This window comes from Channa argus, chromosome 2, assembly GCF_033026475.1.
Source record: "Channa argus isolate prfri chromosome 2, Channa argus male v1.0, whole genome shotgun sequence".
Lineage (NCBI taxonomy): Eukaryota > Metazoa > Chordata > Actinopteri > Anabantiformes > Channidae > Channa > Channa argus.
Genome location: NC_090198.1, coordinates 7,870,095 through 7,887,523, shown reverse-complemented (window position 1 = coordinate 7,887,523; position 17,429 = coordinate 7,870,095). Strand labels below are relative to the sequence as shown.

The window sequence follows — 17,429 nt, the reverse complement described above, 5'->3', positions numbered from 1 at the left end:
CCATTGTAACATATTATTTTATTTGACTTGCTGATTAAAGGACTCTTCAATCACATGCCCTTACATGTTATACAACCACTGATACATTAGAGATACAAGTGTAACATTCTATAGCCTACAAATGTATTCCAAAAATAAGTGCCCTGATAAATCATACAAATGCACAGCAAAACAATTTCACCCCAAATATGCCAGTCACATTAAACTGACTTTATAAAATACAACCTGTACACTTGATATACTCAAAAGGAAATCACATTTTGGGATACATATATTACTTTAGTGTCTTACATCCACATTAAAATGTTATAGAAATATTAGCTTACACGTATAAATGGTTTCATAAGGTAATATCTGCTCAGTACAGAAACCTCTGTCACAGAAAGAAGTAATTGCAGTGGCCCAAATAATAATGCCTATCGATTAAAACATAACATGTGTCCCAAAGTTGTGCTATACAACTTCTAAATGGGAGCAGTTAGGTTTTCAGCACAGCAACAAAACACAGCAGGACAACCAAGTATCTGCTTACACTTCCTCGAGAAGCATCAATCGTATGCAGGAACATCTCTTCTTACAAACTCAGAAATATCTGACAATCTGCAAGCAAGCAAGTTTCAGCTATTTGTTTCAAATCCATTAGCTCTACGGATCAGATCTGGCAACCATTGCATACATTACAAGAAAGATGCTTGATTCACTGAACCTTACAGTCAACCATTACCACCTTTTGAGTGATTCATTGTGAATACATCAAATATATAAGTAGCTTCACTGCTCATCGATTGCTCGCATTGTGGCTCTCAGCTGGCAGGGTTTGTGCTTCATTGTGAGACCGTATTGTGGTGTCATGTCCAGCGGCATGCCTGGCATTGCGTGGAACTGCAGCTTCTGGATAAGAATTGCCAAGAAGAGGTAGACTTCATTCCGTGCAATGACTTCACCGATGCAGCGCCGCTTCCCTAGGCCAAAAGCCACTACATTCTCCCCTTCTACTTTGTTGACCTCAGTGCCATCAGCGCTCAGGAAGCGGTCTGGGTTGAAAGAAGATGGATCTTTCCACAGCTTACTGACAAGTGCAGAGAAATAAGAATGATATGATAACATTTCAAAAAACCACAATAAATTAGGTTTAATATTCAATTTCAACTAAGTCAAATGGAATCCTTTACCAAAAACAGTGGGCTGAGCCAGATCAAGTGATTATTGTTTACTTCAGCAGAGTTCTGGCCAGTTATAGTTATAGTGTGACTGTTGTCAAACTTCATACATCCGTTTAAAGAACAATGTAACAACAACTTACGGGTCATGGTTAATCTGCCACTGATTGATGAAGATACAGGTGTCTTTGGGAATGAAGTAGCCATTCAGTGATGTGTCTTTTGTGGTGCTGAGAAAGAAAAACAATGATTTAGTCTACTGAGTATCCCATGCATACTTGTTCTTGTCACAGCTGTTTTTGTGTGGCCCTGTGATAGTTAATGTGTCCCTAACAGCTCATTTTCATATGCAGTCGTGTTAAGTTTAACCTTACCAGTGCGGGATAGTGAAGGGCAGGAATGAAGAGTGCCTCAACATCTCCAGGATGAAGGCCTCCAGGAAAGGTAAGTTGGGTTTATCAGACAGACGAGGAGTCCGGTCCAGACCCACATTGGCCTCTGAAAAATAAGTAGTCCACTAAATTTTTAGGATACAAATAGTGGTTTATTGCCCCATTGCTGTCTTACTTTAAAAAGATTATTAAAGAGCCACAACATTGCCCAAAATGTGTAATTCTGCATGTCTTCAAAACAACAACAAAAAATGCCCCCTTCAAATACATGGTTCATCAAAGCCATGCATTTATTAGACTTGTACTGTTTTGCCAGAATTTTTTTACATCCAACATTCAATGTCCAAATGTATCTTGTGTACAACAGTTGAACTTACTCAGCTCTTGGTAAAGCCTCTCCTGTATCTCTGGGTAAGCTACCATGTACATCACTGACCATGACAATGCAGTGGAGACAGTGTCAAAACCTAAAAGGAAAATGGTAATTATGTGAGGACACTTATCTTTTGGCAGATATCAACATTTCAACAATATGATTATTCAACAAACAGAGAAAGTCAGCATACCAGCACCAAATAGGTCATTGACAATTCCTACAATCTTCTCATCTGACACCTGGACATTGAAGTTTTCATCCAGCTTCCTGTCCTCGCAGTGATCAATGAGGGAGTCTGTGATATCACGAATGTTGTCCTGAAAGAATTATAGGACAGACTTAATAAAACTTAAATACACGCTTGGTAAACAGTAAACCATGTCTTTCAGGAAAAATAAACTACATAGAACTTTATTAGTGGGTTAGTGTGTGGTGTACCTTGTCATAGGTGGCATAGTGTTCTCTGACTATCTTTTGCACAAAGTTGTTGAAGCGAGCATTAAGGTCCTTAAATTTCTTCATGTTTATGCTGGGCAGGTACTGAAGAATGGGGATGAAGTCTGCAGGGTTTCCACTGCCCGCCACTTGGCTGAAGTCATCAGCGAGGGTTACCAGGCTGAGCAGCTCCTGGTCATCGTGGCTGTAGCGGCGGCCAAAGCACATTCCACAGATGACATTTGCCACAGAGACGACAATGTAACGGAAGGGGTCGAAGCAGCCGTCAGCCTTCATGACAGTGTTGAGCTGGTTGATCAGATACTCTCCCTCTTTACAGACGTGTTCCTCCAGAACACAGGAGTACTCTGAGTGCTTGCTCTCCAGGGTGGAAAAGGAGCGCAGGGCACTGTAAGCGAGCTTTCTGCGAGCACGCCAGACAGCAGACTGGTCAGTACTGAAAGCCAGGCTCTCACCATCATTGATGAAGCGGAAGCTATACAAGTCAGGTCTGCCTGCAAACTCTTCCCCTTGCTTGATGAGAGCCTGTCGAACTGTTTCACTGCCACTCAGCACAACCACAGGACGCATGCCAATGTGAATCTGGAAGACATGGCCGTAATGCTCGCTCATAGCTGTGAGACTCTGATAAGGTTTGCGGCCAAGCTCCAGCACATTCCCAATGATAGGCAGGGGCTTTGGGCCAGGGAGACGACAAAGCCCTTCAGGAATCTCAGGTTGGAAAAACTTGAGAATCATGTACACCAGACAAACCGTTGTTATGGCCAACAAACCTTCAGTTGCTGACACTGACCCAATGAATGGCAGTATCATTAGTGCCATGATGACAGCTTTTCTCTATTTTTGGCTTTCACACAACCTGCAAATTAAATAGGAGCGGCATTAGAGTAGTGAAGGCAGAGAAGAGGAGAAGCGCTGCGTGGAGGCAATGTGTTGTGCAACTTTAAGTAACTGAACTAAACTTCCGAGGACATTTGTAACTAATTTCACTTTACATGCTGCAGAAACTGTAGAAACTGTAGAAAACATCCACAGGGGTAGGCTTTGTAAAGCTTTGTACCAACCTACAATGTGTCCTAAGTCCCAAAAACCAAACACAGTGATTGAAAAGAATAAGCATGGTAAATGTTGCAACTAGAAAGAACAAACTCAGAAAAGTTCTTCTTGCAAAACGATCCCCACTATGCATTTTACTCCTAGCTCATACTACTACCTGCCAGGTTCTAAATCAGTCTTTGTTTATATGCAACTTACCTTGGTGCAATGGTAAATGAGAACGGTGCTGTGATCACAGGAGGACTTTTCAAAATAGTCAATATATAGTTTAGTTAAGTAATTGTCCGAGTCTCTTCGTGTTCCAAAACAGAGAATGGGTCGTTGCTTTATAGTGCGCTCCACACTTTGATTGGCTGCTGTTCATGATGTAATCTCTATCTCTCTCTCTCCCTCTCTCTCGCTCTCTCTCTCTTACTCTCTCTCTCTGTGCATGTGTGCGTGTGTACCTGAGATTTGAAAGAGTAGGACCCGCATTTCTAAAGGCTGTGTTCACATTTGTTGAAATTACCGTTTAAACCTACCCCGCAATGTTCCCCAAATGCCTTTTCCTGTTATAGTTTATGGCACAGGACACAACAGCCATCATTAAATTTCCACTACTATAAAACACTTTGCAATCTCAGATAACAGAGTTCAGACTTTTACTCATGTCGGTTACGATTCCACATGTTGTCTTAATAACACAGTTTAAGGTTGTTTTGCAGCATGTGCTCAGTAACATACATTGAATTGGGGTAAATACTAAGCCCGCTAAATTGTCAGCGCGTTGACATTACAATTATGTTTGCTGACGCAGCACAAATTGCCATATCCACCTGCTCATATTTTAAATCACATTCCCATAAAAAAAAAAATTATTGATCAGTTCAAGAAGGTCTGAAAGAGATTATATTGAGAAATTCTTAAAATAAACGGTTTTACTTTTTCTCCTGAGTGAAAACACCAGATTCCTCTGATTTTTAGAAATATGATAAAATGAGTACTGGACTGCAAAAGGGCAACACCGAGTCTCAATAGCCTGCAGCAATGCGAGCAAGATTTGGGTGAGAAAGGGAGTTTGTGACAAACGTGACACCAACCACCCAGGCAGGTTTAAGTCCTGATAAAACAGTCAAATGCCATTGCGTGCTTATACCTGTTAGTTCTCCGCTGGAGTTAAAGATTGACCAGTTGCGTGAGAGCACACTGATCAAACCCTCACCTCCCCTTTGAAGAGGATGCTTGGGGGAGGGGTGGAATGAGGAGGGGGGCACTGCAGGAGTGCAAGGCTAGATGAGTTCAACCCTCTTTCAACCTTTTTCTTTTTTACCCAGAGAAAGTTTTCCGAGTATTTACGTTTGAAGTACTCTTTGTACCAATTCAAACAACTATATTCAATATGTTCACCCTCTTATACTATAAAAGATATTTCTCCACTAGAAGAAAAAAAAGTTTGAATTAATAAGGCACGGTTCGCTTTACCATTTAAGCTGAAAAATTGGCACAGGCCTAATATTGAATTTGTATAACCTTTTCAACCTAAAAAAAAAAGTTTTTTTTTCTTTTACACAAAATCCAACTCTTATTATGTGGCGATGAGTGAAAGGACTGATGGCTCTTCAAACACTACAAGCCCAAATATCTGTTTCCCTCACATATAGAGCAGCGTCTCTATATGGCACAAGGTTATTATCAGGGTCTCAACAAAGATTCACTTTACTGTAATGAAGATTCTGGATCTAAATTCATCTATGTGACATTTTTGTTTGAAAGGACCTGGACATATAATGTATCACTCAGCTGTTTTGTTTAGTGAATTCTAAAATTTGGATCAGAACCCACCATGTGACACAAGATGAAAGAATTAATAAAGTTTCAAACATCCGCACTGAACATTTTTATTGCTGTGTGTCACTTTTGTGCGAAAAAATGCGAATCCATATAAATAAACGACACAACATACTATCCAACATGAAGGTTATTAAAATATGAAAACTGTCTTTGTTGTGTTGTTGTGTGGCGGGTTTCTCCTCGGTGGTGCCGCAAAGATCGATTACAATTTTAAATTGTATGAAAACATTATGTCGTAGCTTTATTTGTCTAAATCTTTTTAATGTATTTTGGAATTACATATTTTAAGTAATTTCCCATATCCAAAGTTTTCTGCTATATACTAAAATTAAGAAAAATAAAATGTAAAAGAAAGTCACTTTTATTTATCGAAAAAAATTATATCTTTATTATATGGGCAGTGTACATTTATTTGCCTCTGAAAAGAGATTTTTTTTTATGTTTCTCTCTCTACACACACACACACACATATATATATATATATATATATATATATATATATATATATATATATATATATATATATATATATATACACACATACACATATACATGTAGATATGTATACATACATATCTACATGTATATATATATATATATATATATATATATATATATATATATATATATATATATATATACATATATACATATATATATATATATATATATATATATATATATAGGGACATAATGTGAAGTTCAGGGTGTTTGCACTCAAGTTTAGAAATTTTGAATTTTCGTATTTAGAAATACATACTGTAGCGGTAAACCATCATTTACAATTCAACACTGTGTCCCAAAATGAAGTCAGTATAAGAGTTTAAAAAGAAAAAGTCCGTCAGGTACATCTTTCATTAGTTTTATTCATTTGGTGGAACCAGCAGCGCTCCACGCCGTCCTGATACTCTTGGACTGAATGTTGACTCTCCAGGGACTCTCGCTGTGCGCCTCAGCAATGCGCCTCTGGTGCTGCAGGTTGCGTGAGAAGCGGAGCAGCCGTCCAAAGGGGAGGGTTTCGGTCCTCTGGACAATACTAAATCTGCTTGGTTAAGTCACGCGAAGGCAACAGCCTCTGGAAAAGACACAAAGGTCTTAAACCTGCAGAACAAAGAGCGCAGGACGCGAGACTTTCTTTTTACCCCGCTTGGGCACGAAGGTGCACATATTTGCGCGCTACAGCTTCAGCTGATGCGCGAATCTTGGGACTTTGGAGTCATGCAATCTGCTACTCAGGCTTCAGTCATCGCATTCATGCAACACGTTGGGGCCAGACTTAGCCGCCGACCGGGCGAGAACCCTCCAAAGCTCAGAACAAGTTACAAAACTGAAACTCAAAAAGCAAGTGAACTATTCACTCTTTTCTGTCACGCAGCGGCCCAAGAGGGGAGCCTGGGATTGTTGGACAGGGTAGAGGGATTTAAAATTAAGAGTACATTTCATTAACTCAAACACAAATTGGTAAACATAAATATGAGCCTAGTTGAGTAAATTCACTTTGCTATTACGTTTTTTTACTCTAAGATTTCCTTGTAATATAAACATAGCTGGAGGGATTCCTATTATGGAATAAATACAACAGTAGATATATCATAATTATCAGCATGAAAGGTGAAAATTAATAATTGTTATTTTTCAACATTAGCTCGAGGTTAAGACGCATTTTATTGACAAACAACAATCAAACCAGTGCCTTATACTGTAGGTAACATCAACATGAATGAACTGAGCTTTACTTGACATTATAGACTTAGAATGTGAGAAATAAATGTGACATCTAGAGCAAAATTTCTAAACAAACTTTGGCCTCAGTCCCTAAAGTGGTTTAGATTTAAACTCTTCAGTTGTTTTTGTGTGCTGATGATGAGTGTGCTCCCCAGGATGAAACTGAAGCTGATTAAAGATGAACCTGGCTATGACTGTTTGTGGAATACCCAAAGTGAGAGCTGGCTGCATTCTCGCTGAGCGCTCGGCCTCCAAGGTGTGTGTGTCAGATCACTACAGGTGAGCCGCAAGTCACGGCTGGAGATATTGCAGATGTCACACGATGGGCTCAAAATTGAAATTTACCACTTTGAATTAAAAAAAAAAACTCTCATGCATTAATAAATGCGTCTTAAGCTTTGATATTTACAATCTGAAAGCTGGCAGCTCATCCTGGAAGAAAATAAAATCCTTCTAACTTAAAGGGGAACGGTAATGATGGGTCGTTTCACTGTGAACAGGACGAGCTAGAGTACAAAGCCGGACGCTGACCAGGAGGTGTGTGTGTGTTAGTTTTATCTTTGCCCATTTCACAGAACAGGAAAGCGAGTATACAAACAAAAAACTAAATGAAATGTTTTGCCCACAGCCATACAGCTCTTGAAGAATTCCTGGACATAAAAGCAGGTGTAATGACTGTGAAGGTGGTTAGTTTGTACTCACGCAAAGGCTGTCACGCACACACCTTCAAAGCAGGTATGTACCTCTCTTTCACTGTGTAAGTATCTTTACATGCCAGTCCTGTCAGCAGGTTGTGTTTGTCTTTCTGGTGGTTTCCATGATTTATTATCGGTTAATAACTTAATGCAGCCTTATATTTGTCATTAGGCTGTAAGCCCATCTTTAAAATATGAAGATAGAAATGAAAAATGTATGGTCGATTGACTAAAATAAAAATGCCTGACAGCTTTTTATCCAGCTGGTGTTTAAATTAGAAGCCAACAGTGTAAAATCAATAAATTAATACATAAAGGAATTATGTGTGGCATTGTTTTTAAAAAAAGGTTATATTTAATAATAAACACCAGAATCTACTTCGTAGCTCATATTAACTGCTGCTAAAATGTAAACAAGACAAAAAAGTGACTAGTGGATCCAGGATGAGCTGCAGACTTTAAGGAAGAAACCAAATAGGAATTTCCCTTCAATGATATGTCAATTATCACATTGAATTCTCATGTTGCTACATCTTACATGTGGGTGGCCGTCGTAATGGAAACAATGAGCGTCTTTGGCAAAGTTACACAAACTTGTTTTCAGGTGTAATAATTCACACATTCATTCTTTATTTCAAAGACTCCTGTGAAATACGACAAATTAGGTCGTTTGTACCCAGTGTTGGGGAAGTTAATGTCAAAACTAACATATTACTTGCCACAGGTTCTCAACATTTTTACTGTGGTGCAGGAGGTAGAGCAGTCATCTACCAATCCCTGGTTCGATCCCCGGCTTGTCCAGTCACATGTCAAAGTGTCCTTGAGATGAGATGAATTAGAAGCAGTGTAAAACACTTTGAGTGCCAATAGGTAGAAAAGCACTATATATATTTACCATTATTTATTAACATTGATGTAAATGAAAATTACGAAGGCAAACTTCTCAAAGAACTTGCCAAATATCACATCTTCACCCTCTTTCTCCTGGTTTTAATGACTGGTCAGTAATGTTAGCTCCAGACAACTAAGTTGGCATTAAGGTCTCTGTTTGTACCCACTTCCAAAAATGACAATCAAATATGGAAATATGACCTATGGAGGCATAAATGCTGGTGGACAGATTGTTTTTATACACTCGACAAACATCACAACTTAGTAGAACAGTGATGCTTTCAGTGTTGGAAAGGTTCTGAATTACTGATTCTTCAACAACAAAAACGGTTTTTGAGTTTTATTACTTGCTATTTCAGTTTCTTCAGTCTATTGCTTGTTGTATTGTTGCATTATGGTGCATTGAATATCCAAACGTCATTGTAACGTTTTTCTGCTTCAAAAAAGGTGGCTTGACCAGTTGCATTTCAGCAAGCGGCTCCTGGCTTTGCGTGTCCTCGGTCATGCAGACCTTAATAGGATTATTTTGGACTGCAGGTCATGACACCTCACATGAATGTTGCCTATGGCCTAATAAAAACTTTCAGCATGCTCCATTCACATTCACATTATAAGAAATAATTAATTTGGAGCCAAAATGGGTATGATTGAACAAAAGGCTGTACCAGAACATATTATTATTTTTATCTGTAGCATGTAGCATGGTCAAAGTTCTTAATTTCAATAGGCTGTGGCCATAACTTACAGAACACCACTCTGACTGGTACATGTATATGTACAGATAGAATAACTTTCCTTTTATATAATTCCTTGTTAAGTAAAAAATCTTCTTTCAAAATCTGTCTCCTTTTAAAACACATTTGCTGGATGGAGTGACAACAATATTTTATCATTTGTGGAACTATATTGAACTATTGCTGTGCAAAGATGATCATATATTTTGCATATGGATTTGCACATTAATCTTAAATAAAAACTACAATATAGGTAGACATATACATAAATAATTTAATACAATTATAAATCAGAAAATCATGACTTAAGTATAAATCACATAAAGCCTTAAAATCATACTGAAATATAGTACTTGAGTACATGTGGGTTTTCATGCTCACTCTCACGCTTTCTTGTAACATGACACCAAATGCCAATTTTATATTTATTACTAGCACAAAATATAAAACCTGTATTTGATTTTGAAGAATTATTGTAAGATGTATTGAATAAGTCAAGTGTGCTCTATTAATTTCTTGCCTTCATCCAATGCTGTTTGCGAAAACTTCGGCCAATGTGCTCTGTTTATAAATGTATTTACATTTACGTTGCTGTCTTTTAAGTTGGATTTAAGTCATGTTGTATTTTTTACAACATATTAAAATATTTTATTATTACACCTAATTGTTGGCAGGACAGATTTTTATGTTGATATTTCAATAAGGTAACTCTGCTGGTTTATGGCTTGATTTGCTAATTAATCTCAATGTGGAAATGATGAGGCTCATTGTTTAATTACTCACTTAGCACTCTTTTTATGAATTGTTTTCCCCAAAAATAATAAGATTAAACTGTGGTTTATCAAAAGATCGAGGGCTGGTGCAACAGAATTGACAGGGTATCAGTTCAGAACAGAGGACACAATCAATAGATAACAGGGTCAGGGTGGGTCACCGTGTAAGCACAGAAATCAGCCAAACGACTGCTGCTGATATGCTCGTTCACACGCAACCATGAATTCTACACAAACAGGGTGCAGCGCCTCTCAGGAAAACTATTTTTCACCTAGACTTTGTGTGCATGTCCGTGTGTGTGCAAGGGAGAGCCGTATTTCATGTGTAAAAGTGGGGGGGTTACTAGATCACCTTCCTTTCCTGACCTGGCGTGAATTCCAGATTAGTAACTGAGCTAATGGTTTCCGCTCCCCTCCCTCCCACAACCCTCCTCTGTCCTTATGCAAGCCGGTATTTGGGTTCTGCGGCAATAACAATAGTTGCGTGCGGAAATATCTCAGTCATTTATCTTACTGTCAGCTCTACCTCTTTAGTGGAGCACGAAGGTGTCATAACTGAGTGTAAATAGGCAAGGTCAAGCAGGCCAAGATCATAAAGGGAACCCCCTCAAGATGTGTGTCTGAGGAGAATCATGACCTTTGCAAAATAGCACGACATGCAGTCTGACACACTGTTCTGGTGGATTTGACTCATTTTCAGCCTAATTCAGCAGAATAACTGTAGCTTAAAAAGGACATGTCAGCAGATTTAAAGGTTTTTTTTTTTATTTGATTTACAAGTACAATTAATCAATTGCAAAACAAGTAATAAAAACATCAAAAACTGCAATAGAATCCAGCAGCAGTCTTGCATAAATTTAAGCTCATCTACTTCAGTCGCTGTTGAAAAAACAGAAAAGCTCTTTAGAGAAGCTCTATGACAGGAGCCTGCCACTGAAAACATGCTCCTCTGCTCACTGTCCACAACTGGCAACAGTTGCTGATTTCTTCTACCTGCAACAAACATCTGAGGGTCCTGCTCCATGACAAGACACCATCATTAAAAAAATTGCAACTATTAGCTATTTTCAAAAAAAAAAAAAAAAAAAAAAAAAATGGAATTTAATAAGTAAATGTGGTTTTAAACAGCAATGCCAAAAGAAATATCATCCCTTTGGGGAAATAAGATATGGATAAGCTTGGCACGCAAAGCGAGTCATGCATGAAAAAAAATGAACCTCTTCTACTTACTACACCCTTACACACACACACACACACACACACACACACACATACACACACATTGCCCCTAGCAAAACCTTTTCTTTACTATGCAAACCAGAGCTTTCAAACAACCTTTCATCTATTGCAGTTGTTCCTCAACCCTGGTCCTCAAGGGCCCCTGTCCTGCTTGTCTGGCCAACTAGTGCCATCGCCACTGCTGAGCACCTGGATCAGGTGTGTTCAGTCAATCAGAATATGGAAGATAGCAATTTTTTTTTGTCTTTCCCACCCAAACATAATCTGAGATCCAGCTTCTTATTGACTGAACACACCTGATCTATGTATTCAGCAATGGGTAGGGCTATAATTTGGTATTCATAGTTAGAAAAACAAGCAAGGTAGAGTTGGAAAGCACCAATCTATGCATTAATCTACAGAGAGTGATTTGGTCTCACTCTGACCTGTTTTCTGAGAACTGTAACTGTAGAACTGGAATTGGCCAAAATAATGGCCAGCACTGAATAACTAGGAATGAGGGGGGGAGGGTAGTGTCCCAAATTGTCCCTGGGCAAGACACTGAACCCCCAACAGCCCATCCCCATCGCCAGCTGTGCCGTGCCAGTCCCAGGCCCATTAGAAATTGGGGAGGGTTGTGTCAGTCAGGGATCCAGGGTAAAAACTGTGGTAAATCATCATGCGTACAAAAGATCTGCTTTGGCCATCATAAACTCACAGCATAAGCCGAAAGAAAAAAAAAAAGGGACTAATCATGAATGGGCCATACAGCAGAAATCAAATGCCTTAATTGTGTTTATTTTCACAATGTGATCAGAAATGAGAAAAACATATGACTACAATAAAACAAATGTACAAGCCAGCCACAAGTTTTCTGTGGCTTTACAGGTAAACATAAATGTTTGATATATTGTGAAATTAGCATTTATATTGCTTCTATCAGGTTTTACCAGGTATACTTGCAATTGCCAAACATTTTCGCCAGAAAAAAAAAGGATTTTGGGTGAAATTCAAGTTTTGGGACATAAAAGTGTAAAAGAATGAAAGAAAAAAGAAAGTTTAGGTCATAGAACTGCAGAAGCTGTTGATAGGAAACTGAGTCAGCCTTTTGCCGACTGAGTGATTCTTCCCTCAATAGACGATCTACGGGTTAATCATTGTGCCTTGCGTGCAGACTGTGTTTGCTCGGACAGAGCCAAGGGTCGGGAGGTTGTGTACAGAAAGAGCTGAGGGAGGTCACCCTTTTCTATCAAAACAATCATTGGCCATTTTTTTAGACAGCTCACGCTAAGTTGTGTAAAAAAAGAGAAGAAAAAAAAAAGGGACAAAGCAGGGCAGTTGTGCACATTTGCCCAGCTGAGTTTTTGCACTGGACAAGATTGATGCGCTTTCTAAAGATCAGTCGCTCACAAGACAAAAAGTAGGCTTTCAGACTTGTTTTTTTCTGGTTGGGCTTTAAATGGGTTAATGCTATTGGATAAATAGAAGTAAAATTAAGTACGAAATAAATGTAAAGTTCATAAGGAAAAAATAGAAGTTGCACTGCGATTCAAAATGTTCCCTACTTTACACTGCTTCCTAAGTTTGAAGTCAATTGATCTTATAAATTGTTAAAGTGTTTAAACAATAAATTAATTCAACATTAAAGAAAAAGACAAATAAACAAGAGGTATATTTGTTTAGTTTTTTTTTCTGTACTTACATTTATCCAAAGCTAAAGTAGAATAATGATGTGCACAAAGACTTGCAGTTTTTTGGGCAAAAGGAATATCAAACCTACCTAGTGAGAATGTGTGAATGTAAATACTGTACACTTACAGGCATGTGTGTACACTCACTGGTCACTTTATTAGGTACACCTGTGCAATCTAACCCAATCCAATACAGTAGCTCTGCGATTAATTCTAGTTTTACAATGTTATAATTTCTTAGTTTTTAAGTTGAATCTGTCAGAAAGGTGATAATTCTACTCTCTGTTTGTTATTGAGGTCATAATGGGGGGTGGAGTGGTACTGGAGTGCATTATAAGAAGAGGTGGTTCTAAAGTTTTGGCCTCAAAATGGAATGAGCAGCTGCTAGTGAATTAATATGGCCAAAAAATACAGTTCAATAAACTCTATGAAAAGTTTATTGAGAAGCCAGAGCTAAAAGATAAAAACAAGAATAGTTAAGACTCTAAGGCAATATACTGATCAGTTTTTGCAGATATTTACAGTGCCTTGCAAAAGTATTCATATTGAAATTTTCCACATTTTGTCACGTAACAACCACAAATGTAAAAGTATTTTATCAGGAAAAACACCTTTTGCAGCTGCACGTCTTTTGGGGTATGTCTCTACCAGCTTTGCAGATCTAGAGTATGAAAATTATGCTCATTTTCAAATTGGATGGAGAGCATCTGTGAACAGCAATTTTCAAGTCTTCCCACAGATTCTCAATTGGATTTAGGTCTGGACTTTGACTGGGTCATTCTAACACATGTATATGCTTTGCTCTAAACCCTTCCATTGTAGGTCTGGCTGTAGGTTTATGTTGTCCTGCTGGAAGGTGAACCTTCGCCCCAGATGCATTTGACTCCATCCATCTCCCCATCAACTCTGACCAGCCTCCTTGTCCCTGTTGAAGAAAAGCATCCCTACAACATGATGCTCTCCTTGCCCGGCCTGTCAGTTAAGGTGGACGGCCATGTTTAGGTTTGCAGTTGTGCCATTCTCTTTCCATTATCGGATGATGGATTGTACCGTGCTCCATGAGATGTTCAAAGCTTTGGATATTTTTTTTATAACCTAATCTTTCTTTATCTCTGACCTGTCTGGTGTGTTCCTTGGACTTCATGATGCCGTTTGTTCACTAATGTTCTCTAAGAACCCTCTGAGGGCTTCACAGAACAGCTGTATTTATACTGAGCTCCACTCTGTTTACCAATTAGGTGACGTCTGAAGACAATGGGATCCACTGGATTTTAGTTAGTGGTATCAGAGTACAACTCTTTCATTCATCTCCTTCCACACCAGCTCAATGGGGTTCAGATCTGATGATTGAGTATTCCAGAAACTACTTTTTTTCTCCAGATGAATCTTACATAACCACGAAAAATGTGCAGGGTCAGTGTATTGCTGCAAAATGAAGTCATCAGTCGTTCCACAGAAAGAATGGCAGCCTTCTTCAGTAGTGATGTAGTATTCTTGTTGATTGAGGATGCCTTGCACAAAATTCAGATAGCCCATTCTGTCATCACCAAAGCATCCCCAGATCATCTTGTTTCCACCCCCATGCTTCCCTGAAGTTGTTAGGGAGACATCTATCATCTTTTCATGAGCCCTGCATTTGACACATATTCTTCACTTGATCCAAACACCTCAAACTTTGACTCATCAGTTCAAAAGACTTTGTATTTGACTCCGGAGATTAAATTTTTCACAAGAAATCACTATTCTAATTAATTTCTTGGCTATTTCTCATAGACAATAACCTTCCTTTCTTAAGACAAGTATAGACTGGTGAGTTTCTAAAGAAAGCTGTTTTTGTTTGACAGGTAATTTTAACTATGAAGGAAGAGCGAAATATAAACTAACATAATGGGTTTACTTGACATAAATTAAGATGTTTTAACACCTGGGAAGGCATGTATGTTCAATGCAAGACCATCTGCACCTTAATTTCTGGAATAATTGACAGTTGCAAAGCCTTCAAGTTTACCACTGATTAAATAGGAGATTGTAGTTGTTTTGTAAAAGGTAACCTTGAAGCTTTTAATGGTTTACCTGCTGATTACATTTTTGCAGATGAAAACATAAAAAAACTTCCCTGCAACAACAATCACCTAGGTAACAAATAAATGTTCCCGTGCCTTTTTCTGAATGATGGACATCTTCCTAAGGTGTGATCAGGCACACTAAATGGTGTCAGCAGTAGGTATACATAGGTTTTATGTCATTATGAATATATCTGGTAATTTATGGCAGTTTGCATTCATGTAAGGCATTTTATTTCTGAACAGTTTGTGTTACACCTAAACTTTAATGACATACATTTGCAAAGTATGCATGTTAAACCCATTGTGGTTACTGTCATTAAAAAGTTCATATTTATGCCTCTGTTTGTTGACACTTGTGACTCTGACTAATAACATAATAACTTTTTGATGAGATGAGAGAAGCCGAAATAATGTCGTGCATAAAATAACAAGGCACAATTTTCCAGCAGAACATAACTTTAAACTTACTAAAAGCTTGGTCACAGTGGGAAACGTAAATAAATCAGACTGCTATTCTATGCAAAGGTGGCACAAAGGAAAATTGGTATAAAGTGGATCAGTTTTATCCAGAGCCTCTGTTGAATAGCTCAGACCAGTGTCATTTGTAGATGTGCTTCAGTGGAGGAGATAAAAATCAATGAGATCTGACTAATGCCACAGATTTACTTTACTTTCAATATGCTGAAATCTGAAATATTTCTGTTTCATTTTAGAACTTTTTGTCTGTCTAAATCTTCAAACTGTATGATTATGTCCAGATTTACATGAAATTATCACAGATTTTAAATATAGTCTCACACTTTTGGTCTCACTTGTAACAATGTTGTGTACTAAACATTTTGCTGCTACATTGTACTTTGTTAAACTAAAACGTTTAAAAATGCACTTATAGTGAAATTTTAAGATGCAACTTAAACTGGCAGTAGCAGCCCCCCCCCCCCCCCCCCCCCTTTCTTTTTAATGGTCATGCACCAGTATAGGTTATTTATGATTTTAAAAAAATTAAACTTTGGCCACAACATATAATATTAAAATCCCACCTAGTCCCACCAACAAAAAACCTTCTTGCACCACCCCATGCTCTGCCGCACTCTGCACAGTGCGTCAGCTATTGAAATAACAAATAATGACAAACAAGACTGATGCAACACGTATTCACGCAGAAATCATGGTCATTCTTTGATTAGATGGCATTGCATCCTTTAGGTGGCATTACAAAATGAAATTACTAAAGCTTTACCAAAGCTTTCAATATAAAGCTTGCTCTGTAATGTGGAACATAAATGAAGAACAAACAAAATGAAGAAAATGTCATTTTTTTTAGTATTTGTATATGGAATAGTGCAACTTTAGATTCGGAGACTCAGACATTACCCTGCATTAAAAACTAGAGTAAGATTATACACCATACATTCACAATATTGTTCATTAGATAGTTCTCTGAAACCTCATTAAAATCACTACCTCTTCTATTTATGATATTGCATGTTTCTAATATAAATATGTTTACCTTTACAGTAATTTCCCCAGGTTTTTGTTAGTTTGTTTTTCCAATAAATGACAACAGCTCTAACTGTAAAATATCCGCTCTATATATAATAAGTGGGAACAGTTTATAATTCCCTTTTATTCATATGCTTTTTTTCTACGCACAATTTTTTTTGCAGTGTACATTTTTAGGTATATGACAACAATGACCGTGGTAGGAATCAGCTTAAACTGTACAATAACGGCTCCACATTTATTTTGTGGCAACAGTTTTTTTAAAGTGTTTTGTTTTTTTACAGTGCACACTATACTCACTGATGAAGAATTCCTTTGCGTGAGGAAGTTCTGATAATGTAGGTACACGTGGAGAATTCAGGCTATTGTGTGCCAAGCTTTATCTCCTTAATCAGTTCTTTTTTGCCACCAGTTAATCATTTATGCATGCCAGGGCTCAGACACACTGGATTCATTACACGCAGTGGGAGAACAGAGGCAGCATGACGACACCATCGCTGACAGTGCTGACTTAGCCGCTATCCATTGCTGTAAATTACATAGCCACCACCTCCTCCTTTTGTACTGGTTGGAATAGATTTTTATTGTGTATATTGTAAAGCACTCCACCATCTGATCCCTCTGTATTTCAACATGCTCATTTATGCAACACAGTGATTGGCAGGGAGATAGATCAAAAGTAATATTGGAGTAATGTTGACATAAGTGACCACAAGACTAGTGTCTATGTGTCTGCATGCATGCAACATTAGCATTCACGCGCTTGTTTTTGGTGACTTACAGTGATGACGAGTCTTTATTAGAGCAATAATAAATGAAAATTGCATATTATGCAATTCAGATAGAGAAACATACAGAAAAGT

General features: G+C 38.0%; 1 protein-coding gene and 1 long non-coding RNA gene across 2 annotated transcripts; one reads left to right on the top strand and one right to left on the bottom strand.

The window, feature by feature from the left end:
• Position 1: 1 nt before the first annotated feature.
• Positions 2-3,795, bottom strand: cyp1a (cytochrome P450, family 1, subfamily A). Its single transcript, XM_067495098.1, has 7 exons — positions 3,639-3,795; positions 2,367-3,243; positions 2,119-2,245; positions 1,930-2,019; positions 1,535-1,658; positions 1,304-1,390; positions 2-1,069 (listed from the first exon to the last, which is right to left on the bottom strand). Exons 2-7 carry the CDS (start codon positions 3,204-3,206, stop codon positions 772-774), a joined length of 1,566 nt encoding a protein of 521 aa, XP_067351199.1. The 5' UTR covers positions 3,207-3,243; positions 3,639-3,795; the 3' UTR covers positions 2-771.
• An 8,712-nt stretch (positions 3,796-12,507) lies between these two features.
• Positions 12,508-15,397, top strand: LOC137118019 (uncharacterized). Its single transcript, XR_010913701.1, has 2 exons — positions 12,508-12,726; positions 13,820-15,397. It is a non-coding gene; the product is annotated as an uncharacterized lncRNA (long non-coding RNA).
• The last annotated feature ends 2,032 nt before the right edge of the window (positions 15,398-17,429 follow it).